The 13,005-nt window shown below is 32.5% G+C and overlaps 1 protein-coding gene across 5 annotated transcripts in view; it reads left to right on the top strand.

Moving 5' to 3' along the window:
* C2CD5 (C2 calcium dependent domain containing 5) overlaps nt 1-13,005 on the top strand; it is a 93,147-nt gene that overhangs the window by 67,143 nt on the left and 12,999 nt on the right. For all 5 annotated transcript variants that reach the window (XM_008053183.2, XM_008053180.2, XM_008053181.2 and 2 more), the window contains 7 exons: nt 271-411; nt 2,341-2,404; nt 2,791-2,852; nt 3,065-3,163; nt 3,607-3,696; nt 4,191-4,278; nt 5,293-5,379. In XM_008053183.2, the coding sequence (XP_008051374.1) occupies nt 271-411; nt 2,341-2,404; nt 2,791-2,852; nt 3,065-3,163; nt 3,607-3,696; nt 4,191-4,278; nt 5,293-5,379 (631 nt within the window). The remainder of the gene's footprint in view (nt 1-270; nt 412-2,340; nt 2,405-2,790; nt 2,853-3,064; nt 3,164-3,606; nt 3,697-4,190; nt 4,279-5,292; nt 5,380-13,005) is intronic.

Below are 13,005 nucleotides of genomic sequence, written 5' to 3'. Positions count from 1 at the left end.
ATTGTAGAGATGAGGTCTTGCTGCCCAGGCGGGTCTCGAACCCGCGGGCTCAGGTAATCCGCTCACCTCAGCCTCCCAAAGGCACGGGATTACAGGCTGAGCCATCGAGCCCAGTTGGTATAAAATTAATACTTTAAAAAAACAGACTTCATTGATTATATTCTACAGGAATTTTTTTCTCAATAGGTTGTTGTCTATTAATCATAAAAAGGTAAAACCAAACTGAAAAAGACAGTCTCATATGATACAAAGCAATTATATTTCTTTAAGGAATTATCTGAAGAGATTATAGGATCACCCATCCCAGAACCTAGACAACGCTCAAGACTATTAAGATCTCAGTCAGAAAGCTCTGATGAAGTTACAGAATTGGACCTTTCACATGGGAAAAAAGATGCTTTTGTTTTGGAGGTAATGTTGCATTGGACTAATTTTTTAAGGTTCCGGGAATAAATGCATATTTATTCAGTCACACCCTAAATTGTTGTGGTACTTTTGTATCATTACAACTGTTATATTTTTTAAAATATTGTAGTAATTACAACAAACTTGAAACTATCAAAACTTGGTAACATCTTTTTTGTTCAACACCAGATGACTTATAGCGTAATGCAGATGGATCTTAAAAAATTAATGTATGGGTTGAAATAATACTAAAATAGTATCAAACCTTTGGAGTTATTTTTGTAAACTTGAATTAATTTAAATAAGAAATTAAAGTGCTATTCTTTAACTTACTATAATTATTACCTTTTTTATATACTATGTTACTATACTTAAAACATTTTTGCATGTGACATATAAGCATTGTGAATTCTGAGTGTAGTGTTTTTTTATAGAATTCAAAAGATATAATTGATATTTCTTTATAAAAAGACACTCAGAATATTTTAGTGTTTTTCCTAGAGAATAAATATAGCATGAAAGGTTTATGCAACTTCCTCACAAGTCTGCTCCCCGGGCCCGTCCTTGTAGAAAGGTTAGCTTCCAAAGTGACACAAGATCTTCATTTTCATATTGAAGGAAAAGGAAAAAAAAAGTGGGGGGGGGGGTTTACTCAGAAATAGAATAAGGTACAAGCTGAAGGAAAAAAAAAATCAGATATTTTGATCTCGGTGAAGCAGGAGGCTGGTGGTAGAATTGTGTTGGGATAGAATTGGAGGTTTGAAGAATCAGGTACAAAGCTGTTGACTGGTAAGATGTCAGCCACAGGAGATGTGCAAGGCTTGAAGTGAGAGTGCTAATTTGTAGAAAACCCACACTGTAGAAAAAACACTGCATGTTTTTTTGCCTTTGTTTTTACATTTTTTTCTAGTTTGGGAATGGAGAATGTGGAGCTTGTTAAAAGAATATGTCAGGTCATGGAAGAGAAAGTTTCCAGGGCACAGTCTAGAGCAATGGTACTCAAAGTGTGGTGTGACTACTTGCAGCATGAGTGTTACCAGGAGGCTTTGTAAGAAATGCAAATTCTTGAGCCCTTCCTCAGACCTAGGAAGTGAGAAATTCAAAATGGGACCCAGGAATCTGTTTAACAGATGTGAAGCATTACCTGAGTTTGCATTATTGATATGTCTGATCCTGGGATCCTGGCTAAGTGGAAAGAGGCACATGAGAAAGGTGCTTTAGGCATGGGCAGAGAACTGAGGACGAGAGGCAGATTCAGAAAGAGGGGACAAAGAGATGGGAGACTATAGTTGGAGAATGCTTGAGGTCCTGGGTGTGAAGCATTTTGGGAAGTTCCATGAAGTATGATCATGATGGTGGGTAGCTCAGATGAAGTGTAAGTGACTCTTGGAAGTCCTGATGGTGATGTGAGGAGAAGCTTACATGGTCTTCAAGTTGGAACTTAAGACACTGTTGTACAGATGAATGTCAATATATGTCCAGCTGCATATTTTCCTCATTTATTATTCACAATGGAATACGTAGTGACGCAAGAAAAATACAATATAGACTTATTTATTTTAGATATGTCTTTAAATTTATCTCTACCAAATTCTATTGTAAAGCAGTCCTATATTTAGTCAAAATATTTTTATTTAATACACTGTATTAGTTTAAAGAACTTGGGTTAATGATTGCTTATGTTGTCTTTGTAAATCTTTTAGAAACATGCTTTTAAAAAATGTATGTAAAATATTTTACTTATTTGTAATTATTACTGTGGAGAAATTTACTGATATTAGAATTTTTTTCATATTATGTACTGTCAACAGGGGAAAATGACTCTACTTTGTCTTGACTGTGATGTTTTCTATTTAGTAAAAAATATGAACAGTTTTTGAAAAATTGAAATAATTATACATTTACTACTTATAGTCTTAATCCTTTTATTTTCAGATTGATGACACAGATGCCATGGAAGATGTGCATTCTCTACTTACTGATGTTCCTCCTCCTTCAGGTGAACAGAAAAAAATTACCTTTGACGTAAAGCTAGTTTTACATATCAATGTTTTGGTTTGTAATTATCATAGTACTAATTTTACCTTAAAGGCTTTATCACAGTGTCACAGTCTGTCATGTACTTTGCTGCTCTAAGGTTGAAAATACATAATTTAAAAATATTTATGTTAGAACTTAGATAGAATTGATTTTTAATTATTTTATATGTGTATATGAAGAAAACTGTAATAATTTATTAGGATGGTTTCAAGTCTTCTAAAGATATAGTTTAGAAAAAAGAATGAAGCATTTTATAGTTCGAACTTCATGTAGTTATTGGGAAATGTTATTTAACACAAAAATCAGTAAAATATTATCATATTTTAATTATAATTTATTTGACAGGCTTTTATAGTTGCAATACAGAAATTATGCCTGGTATAAATAATTGGACGTCTGAAATACAGGTAAATCTTTTCCTAATTTTAAGCAAATACCACATAAGTTGTTTTAGTAAGTTCCATCTAAGTATCTGTTTTCTTTTTGAACTCCTTATTGCAATTAAAATACTATCCTTATTCAACCACATTAGTTCATATTGTTTATAGACAGTTTGTCAACTGTAAAATACTTAGTTAGAAATAATAAAATGACATGTTGTTATATTCCTCACATTTAGATGTTCACTTCAGTAAGAGTAATCAGATTAAGCAGCCTTAACTTGACTAATCAAGCCCTCAATAAGAACTTTAATGATCTCTGTGAAAACTTGCTCAAGGTAGGAATCTTCTGACTAATTTTATTTAAGATTCTAAGAATCATGAAATTTAAAAAGTGTCTGTTGTCTGTAATACACTACACGACTATAGGCTGAATTAGTCTTATCTATCTGTCTTACTTCTGTGATCAGGTGAAATGCTAAAGTTGTCCTCTCCCCTGTAATATATTATACTATAAAGATATATAGTTTAAGTTAATTAATAGCTTTAAATTTGTAAAAATCTGGTGTATATTGTATAAATTTTGAAAACCCTATCTTTTATTTTTTATGACTTCTTAAATATTAAAATATATTCTTAATGTAAGAATAGAAAAAGTGGACCAGTTTTGTTTTAATTTTTTTAACTTTCCATTTGCCATAATATAATGTACATTAAGAAAATCAGCTTTTATAAGTTTTTAAATTAAAAAATGACATTACTAATGTTTTCTATTGTGTAGAGCCTGTATTTTAAACTACGATCTATGATCCCCTGCTGTCTTTGCCATGTAAATTTTACAGTATCTCTGCCTGAAGATGAGTTAATTCAGGTAATTAAGATTCAATTATTAAAGAATAGCTTTGATCTGTTTTATTTTTATTATCTATTTTATTATTATAATTTTGCTGTAATAAAATTACCTAAGTGCACACTGTTTTACCTTAAAGTACTTAAAAATATATTTGTATGACTCAGGCCACGTGTGTTTCTTTTTTTGAACTCTACTTTTCTGAAGGTGGAATCACACATGTGCTCCAGCATATGAGTACAGTAGGATCTGGACTCATCATGTGGGATTTTACAGTTCCCATTTTTTAAGAAAGGGTCCCTGAGCTCTTTCTGGAATATCTAGATTTAAGCATACATGTTTGTCATACTTATAGTTTGAATATCTGAGTTTATATGTAATTCTGATTAGGAATCTTAACCAGAAAAGGCAAATCAGCCCATTGTTATAGTTTGTCATGGCACTGAAAAAGATTTGTAAGAAACTTAATTTTGGCAATGATTATTTTGCTAATTCTGTTGTTTTTATAATTCTAGGTTACAGTTACAGCAGTTGCAATAACTTTTGACAAAAATCAGGCTTTACAGACCACAAAAACACACGTTGAAAAATCATTGCAAAGAGGTAAACCTTTGATAAATGGGAAGTACAGTTTGTGTTTGTGTATGTTACAGTTTAATGATAAAACATAGAGGACAAGTGAATTAAATAAATGACTTGTTTCTTGAAGGATATTTACTCCTTTTTCTGTTCATTTTTATTAAGATAACTGTATGGATAAACATGTGACTGACTTGATATTTTTCGCATGGTGAAGCTATTTTTCACAGGTGGTATTTGACTGGTATTTACACAGGGGAATTATAGTATATTAATTCTGCAGTAGTTTAAGGGTTCTTATCCTACTATGTCTTACAAAATCCTCAAGGCATCTGAGAACCTACTGATGTAGTGAGCAAAATTGTGTGCCTTTTTTTTTCAGGAAAAGGCTCATAGTATTCAACATATTCTCAGAAGTATTCTTAATCTAGTAAAATTTAGGAAGTACCATTATTAATATATTATGAAGAAACCCAAATTATTGGAATCTATTTATGTATTCTGAAAAAGAAAGGGGGTACTATGCTTTCTAAAGTTTAAATGACTTACTGATAAATAAAATATTCATGGTTAGTATCCTAAAGTTTTTAAAATTGATTATATCCCACATGTATGGCATTGATAAGATTTAAACATTGAGTTAATGTCAGATAGTCGTGTTAAATGATTCAGATATTTATCAGAGAAGATAAATAATTGGCTTAAGTATCACAGAAACTAGTAAGGTACAAAGTGTAGCATAGTAATAATTATTACTGAGCACTTTTTATTTGTAAAGTCATATACAGGAATTAATCTTTTAAAATTTCACAGCAGTCTTACCAGAGAAGGTAGCACCACTCACAACATCATGCAGATGAAGGATGCTCATGGGAGAAATTGAGGAAATAACCAGAATAAATTGGGGTGGAGAGATGGAACAAAAACAAACACACACATATACATATATATGTATATATGTTGTCAAGATTTCTTAATTTTTAAAAAAATTAATAATAAATCATTACTAAATAACCAGTGTTTTTCTTGCCTTTCTAGCCTCTACAGATAATGAGGAACTTCTGCAGTTTCCACTGGAACTATGTTCAGATTCACTTCCTTCTCATCCTTTTCCACCGGCTAAAGGTTGGTTAAATAAGGGAAGAAGGAAACACAAATCCTAGTTTCTAGTCACTTGCTTCTTTATAATAGGCAGTCTTACTTATCTTGAGGCAAAGATTTATCCTTCATTTTCATATTGTGTGTTTCTTCATGTCCATAAAGGGGAGAAAGTAATGTTCCTCTTATTTTAATTTCTCAAGTAATTTCATCATGAATTATTAAGGTAATTTTTCCTATGATAATCCATTCTCATACCCCAAGTATATTGGGATTTCTCAATGTAACTATTCACACATTTATTTGGTATTTATATTATATTTGCTAAATTCTTTTCTAGCAACAATCAAACCTTTTCAAAAATTTTTGGACTGTCGTAGACAACAGAATGCTTGCTGTTTTTTTCCCCCCAAAAGATATATGGAGAGGTTTTGAGTGTAGATAATACAAGAGAGTAAAGAATGAGCTTCCTGTCTCTTGTGTTCTGTGGCTATAATTGAAGAACGTTGTTATATACTTATTACACACTACCATTTTTTCTAATGCAAAATAATTGTCTTTTAATTTAAGAGCAGCAATCCTATCTTTAGAGAAAAGTAGAAGATATTGTTTTCCATTTCATATTTTTTTTTTTTTTTTGAGTTGGAGTCTCACTCTGTCACCCAGACTGGAGTGCAGTGGCCGCTCCCGGCCACCGCAGCCTCGACCTGCTGGGCTCCGGCGATCCTTCCGCCTCAGCCTTCCGAGTAGCCAGAATTACAGGCGCGCGCTACCACGCCCGGCTGATTTTTTGATTTATTGTAGAGATGAGGTCTCACTGCCCAGGCGGGTCTCGAACCCGCGGGCTCAGGCAATCCACTCACCTCAGCCTCCCAAAGGCGCGGGGTTACAGGCTGAGCCACCGAGCCCGGCTTTCCATTTCATATTTGATTACAGTAGTTTTTATTGTAAAAAATTTCAAAATTACTGTACCTCATTTAGTAATATTACATATTGGATAAATGTATGTTTTTTTTACCTTTTTTTATTTTGAGAAATTATGTGGTTACTTAAAATCAAATCAACCATTCTAATTTTTATGTTTTATAATACAAATAAAATTATTTTATGATTCCTACTTGTTAATTTTTCTATCTGATACCAATGTATAATACAGAATAGTTTTATATTTGCTTCACATATATACAATATTATGTCAGTACAAGTCTGATCTATAGTAGAGAATTAGGTATTTGAGGATGAAAATAAGCTGCTTTCAGATTCTGAACTTTCTAACACCGTAACTGTGATCCTCTTTTATTTTTATCATCACCTAAAATTTTGATTTAGAACTGTATAGAGGATTGAAGCATATCTCAATGTCCTTGAAAGAACAGAGAGGAAAAATCAAATTCAGAGGTAATATGAGTTCAGATTTATGAATTAAATATAGCTTCCAGACAGAAAGCAGAACTGTCAAGAGTCTTCCTTGAACTCACTAGATAGCAAATGTTTTTTTAAACACCTACTTTATACTGAAACTTGTATTTATGCAGGGTTAGGTCCAAATCACTTTTAGATATAATTTCATTTATCCTTACCCTACAGTAGGGGCAGAAAACCCCTCAAAAACCTAATGAACAAAGAAGATTTGATCACTTGCTGATCCACAGGAAAAGATATTTGCAGACTTGAGGTCTCTATTAGCTCAATCTTATGTTAATTCCAACTAAATTCTACAAAAGATTAGATTTAAACTCTGTAAATTTGACTTATCTTTATTGATAGCTTGCAACTTCAACAGTAACTTTCAAAATGTTTTCAAAGCTGAAGAACAAGAAAAGAAAATTTTGAGCAGGATAAGTCATATTTGCTACTCATTTTAGGGAACGTGGAGAGGCATCATGAAGTGGGAGTTAAAAAGTGGGAGTTCTCAGTTCTGCTGCTGATTAGGTGTAAGAACTTGGACCAATTCCTTAACTACTTTTAGCCTAGCTCCTCATGTGTACAATGTAAAAGAAAGAGTAAGATTCTCTCTAGCCTGTAGAATTCTGTGACTCCTAGGGTTTCTATAGTCTATGGTTCTGTAATTATTAACATATTCATATTATTAGAAAAGTAAATCAAAAGATAAATTAGTCCCTGAGGTTACACTGAGCTTCTGTAGTTAAGTTAAATGAAGTGTTTCCAAATAACTTCTTATCAATTAAACCAATAAATATTGAATTCTGTACCTCCAAACCCTAAGTGTTGTCAGAGGTGCCTCATGGCTTTGCAGGAGTAAGGATGGGAGGGAGCAGAGAATTGTAAGTGTGAGGAGTAAGACAATAATATGTCTCTGGATCCCCTACCTTTTGAATCAGAACAGTTTCAATTCTGTGTGTCTTTACATATCAGTCTTCTATATATGATTTTACTTGAAAAGGATCTCAAAAGATTTGAAAACCACTGGATCAGATCATGCCACCTTTATCATCATCATAATTATCGGATCATCACATCTAATACTAATGTACAATATACATAAAATTTTTTACACGAAGTGTGTAATTGTAAAACCTATGTGCTTTTTCTTCAATATTGCATTTTAAAATCACCAGTAAACACTTAAAAGTGTATCTGTACCTTTCTGTAAATAGTTTTGTAGTTTCATAAATTTTGGGTTTATGTTGCATGCTTATTTATTGTCTTGTGCTTCCTCAAGTCTTTTCGGGAGGACATGGGCTAAATATATTTTTTAAAGTTAAGTCAAAATATTTTGAAAAATTTGAGAGTAAGGTGGGTTTTGGAAAGGCCTGAAGAATATAGTAATAGAGTCTTATAACATGAATGGAGTAATTGAGTATTGTAACATGATAGAAGGCTTTGAATGGAGAATAGAAATGTCTGGAAATTTTTAAGCATAACAATTTTGAGGAAATAGGACAGAGAAAGGTAAGAGTGTTAGGAATAAATGCTCAAAGTCTTATCTGCTTTTTTATATGCAGCCACAAGAGGCTTAAAAGTTAACTACTAATACTGATAAATAAATGTATACTAGTTATAGTTTTGTTAAGTTGATTAGTTAAGCTGATCATTCTTTCATTTTTACTTTCAATAACTTTGAATTCTAGTTTATATTTCATGTTCTTGTCACAAATAGGATGATTTGCTAAAATTTTAATTTCCTTTTATGTTGATGGAGGAGTAGTTTCAAGAGCTAAGCATAGTATGTGTATTAATACTTCCATCTTTTCACTTGTAGATAAACCTTTCATTGTCTTTTTGTGTTTTTGAAAATGGGTGAATGTCATGAAGAAATGGTACTCCAATTACTTGTATCCTAATTCGCCTCATAGAGTAAGCCTGGGCCTGAATTGTCCATCCATGTTCAAGTTTTTCCTTCCATTGTTTATTATGTTTGATTTTGTTTTTCAAGGTAACAGAATATTTTGATGTATGTCTCATATTTGTTGTTGATTTGGTGTTACCTTGCTGGTTATCTTGCTTTTTCTGATTTGAAATATTAAAAAGTGCTGAGCTTAAATAATTCTTAAGGTATATTACCATGTGAAGGTCATCAAAATTTAGAGAAATATAGATGATATTGAATTACCATAAATTATTTGTCCATATGAGGCTGTGTTATGAGAAAAAAGATGGCTATAGCAAGTTATTATACCACTCTCATAATGTTCTTTTCCTCATTGTTGATATTCACACCTCAGTTTTTCTCAGAAATAGTTTTTAAGATTCTTTAAAAATTATATATGTAGGGAAAATGAGCAAATATAGTAAAAATGGGGCATTTGGGTGAAGGTGATGAGGGTGAAAATTTTTAAAAACCAGATTTTTCTCATAGACTGCAGTCAATCGCAAGAATTTTATGCCTGTAATTTTTGTAAAAGGTTAGCATATTACTAGGGCTTAAGAACTTAGATTAGTAACCATATTATAGGATTTAAGAATTTAGATTAGACAAGTGTTTGTCAATTATATACCACTTTAAATATATTTCAGATATTTTATAAATCTAATATATGACAGGATGAGAAAAACTTTAATTAAAATATTATTTAAAACTTTCAAAAGGTTTAATTGAACTAATTTAAGTTTTCATATACTATTGAATGAAACTGTATAGAAGACTCCTTTTTGTACCCACATTATTTCTTGCTTTCATTTTGCTTTATTCTAGAGTAATTTCCTTGTGTTCAATGTCATAAGCTATAGACTGGCAGGAATTCTCTTTTTTGTAACATCAGCATAGCAAATATGGCAAGTATAAGTTAAAAATCTGTATTTCAGTATAAAAGAAAAAAATTTGCTTATTCCCGCAATATATTGTACCAAAATTAGGTATCTATATCAGAATATGTTTTTTATCTTCATTTTTATTGTAAGCTATACAAGATGCTTTTTATTGAACCAAATTTGATTTTAAAATATAGTTTAACTTTCCATTTAATGACTTGCCTAAAATTATCTTAAACTAGCAGTTAGAAATATACATATCTAGGCCAAGTATGATACCTTATTCCTGTAATCCCAGCACTTTTGGGAGGCCAAAGCAGGAGGATTGCTTGATCCCAGGGATTTGAGGCTAGCCTAGGCAACTTAGTGAGATCTTGTCTCAACCAAAAAATAAAAATTAAAAAAAAAATTATTCAAGTATGGTAGTGCATGCCTATAGTCCCAGCTACTTGAGAGGCTGGCGTGGAAGGATCTCCTGAACCCAGGAGTTTGTGACTGTAGTGAGCAGGTGATCAAGCCACTGCACTCATGCCTGGGTGACAGAGTGAGACCAGCCCCAACTCAAAAAAAGAAAGAAAAGAAAATTTAAAAAAAGGGAAGGGAAGGGAAGAGGGGAGGGAGGGAGGGAGGGAATGAGAGAGAGAGAGAGAAAAGAGAGAAAGAAAGGAAAGAGAAAAGAAAAAAAAGAAAGAGAAAGAAAGTTTTGTAAAAATTATAAAAGTTAGCTTTTATTTTTCCTGGCAACTAATAATTTGAATTCTTACAACCATATATAATTTTTTATATTAACTAAAGTCGATTGTTATATGTTAATAATCAATTGCATGTCTGTTGTTTGTGTTTTTTAAAATATGCTTTGTCACAATGCCCACATGGTAGCAACAATAAAAAAAATGCTTAAGTTCTCCACATTATTGGATTCTTAAACAATCAGTGGCAGGTCTTGAAGGGGAGAGATGCTGAGGGGGAAGAGAATGAGGAAAATAGACACTAAATAAAGGAAAGTGTATGGAAAAAATCATCCGAGAATTGAGAAAGAAGAAAGGAAAGAAACTTGATATAGAAGTAGGGATAAAGAATCTTTCTTTCTCTAGCTTCTTCAAGGCAGCATGAGGGCAGTGAAATGCAGAGTCAGAAGAAGAGGAAGTAAAAAGAGAAAAAGTGAATTGAGTTACAGAAAAAAAGGATTATTTGGAAGAAAAGTTATAAAGGATAGGAGTAGGAGGAAGAGTGGATGTCTGGAGACAGAAGCAGGGAAATGCAAGAAGGAGATTATAGTAAAAAGACAAGTGGTTTAGGATATTGCATGCCTTTAGCTGAAAACTTAAATGACCCAAATAGAGAAGTTAATTGTCATCTAATGTATGTATTTCCTGTGTAGCGCAGTTCAATTTTTCCCTTGTGGATTATCCAGATGAAGGTATTTTTGTCTTTCTCTGTGCCTTAAAACTTACAACTATAATATGGCAGTTTCATTATCAATCCATCAATATTTGAATGCCATTAATGCTAGGGTTTATACTGAATGTTTAGATACATTTATCTAACTCAGTCATTAAGGCTGTTTTTATATATATAGGGCATAACTAATCAATGTATTATTAATTGGTGAAAATTCCTAGAGGGATATAAACCCAGTTTTTATCATAATTACTTAAAACTGAGAATGTTTAAATAGGAAAAAAAAACCCAACAAATTTTAAAGACTCCAGGGTGCATAGTTTTTAGTCTGCCAGATAATATTTTCTGAATTCATAGAAATTTTTGTTTTAGTAAGTTTTTTAAAATGTCCAGATAAGATTGTCTCAGTTTTTAAAAAAATATTTAAAGATGATCTATAAATTTTAATGATTTAAAGTGAATAGATAGTAAAAAAAAGTTAGTGGTCAGTGTAGAACTTTATTATTACAGTTGTCTTTGTTTTGTGCTACTAGAACAGAATATCTGGGCTGAGTAATTTATAAACAAAAGAAATGTATTGACCCTCAGTTCTGGAGACTGAGAAGTCCAATATCAAGGCATTCTCATCAGGTGAGAGTCTCCTGGCTGCATCATCAGATGGAAGAAGGGGTATAAGAGAGTAAGAGGGGGTTGAATTCACCCTTTTATGACAGCACCAGTCCCATCCATGAGGGTAGAGCCCTCTGGCCTAGTTTCCCTTTAAAGGTCACACTTGTTAATACAGTTACAGTGGCATTCAAATTTTAACATGAGTTTTGGAGGGACATACATTCAAACCATAGCAACAGCTAACCAATACCTTTGTTAGTGGTTATGACAAATTATCTAGGAAAATGTAAAAGTCTCAAACTTTAGAGCATTGGAGAATTTATAATTGAGGGAGGAAGAATCTTTTTGTCATCAATATGCTCATTTCCACTAAACTGCTTTTAACCTGCATTAGTTTCCCTCCCCACACCGGTAGACACAGGGCTTGTTAAATATTACTGTGTACTAAGAGAATAATAAAACCAGAGTCCTGTTTGCTAAATTGCAGGGGTGGTTTATTTGGGGATAGCAAGGATTATCACTTAATGGTGGCTTTTTTGAAGTGTTAAATGGGAAAGCAAATCTTAGGAGAAATGGACTGCTGTGTGGCTTGATTGAGAGTCTCTTGCAGCAGAAGAATCTAACGTATGAAGTATTTTTTTCAAATTTATTTGTACATAGATGTACAAATGGTATGCAACTGAGCATTATCTCCTCAATAAAACCTGAAAGACTTATGGGGAGATTTCTACCCTTAAATAATGAAAGGTGTTATCCTTTTTTTAGTATTGGCCTAGAGATTGCATGTTCTTTTGTTAATTTCTTAACCAGAATTACCAGTTTGCCAGTGAGCCAGACTGCTTAGATCTACAGTACCTTCTCTTTTGAAAAGCCTGTAACCTGAGAAGCCAAACTGTGATCAGGAGGAGCAGAGAGTCTGGTAGTTCAAGGTCATTAGATATTTGAGGTATTCTAGCTAGGCTGAGGTGCCAGTGTCCATCTCCTGCCAGGACCACATGGCCTCTTGGACCTCTTGGGCCTTTTTTTCTGGGAGAAGAATTAAGATCATAGCAAACATGTTAAAAGATGAACCTGCTCTCCTTAAGTGAGATCAAAATCTTTTCCTTAAAAACTTTTTTTTTTCAGATTTTATTTCAATTGCATTCATATTTTAGGGCAAGAATAAATATTTTTCTTCCCTCTATTTCCCACTTCTCCACTCTTTTTAATCTTTTATGGGAAAAGTAATAATTCTACAGAGTGAAAAATTGAAATATTACAACAATTATATATTCAAAATAAAGCTTCCTTCTCCTGTCATTTCCTTTCCCAAGAAGAGACTACTTTCAACAGCTTACCTGTCTGTCTTTGTAGAGGTATTCTATTCATCCTTTTTTAAAAAGCATATATTTTACAGACCATTGTGTACCTTATTTTTTCTACTTGATATGA

Source organism: Carlito syrichta, unplaced genomic scaffold, assembly GCF_000164805.1.
Source record: "Carlito syrichta isolate Samal-C Ts95f unplaced genomic scaffold, Tarsius_syrichta-2.0.1 Scaffold287940, whole genome shotgun sequence".
Classification (NCBI taxonomy): domain Eukaryota; kingdom Metazoa; phylum Chordata; class Mammalia; order Primates; family Tarsiidae; genus Carlito; species Carlito syrichta.
Note: the sequence above shows the minus strand (reverse complement) of the source record. Positions and strands in the feature narration are given on the sequence as shown.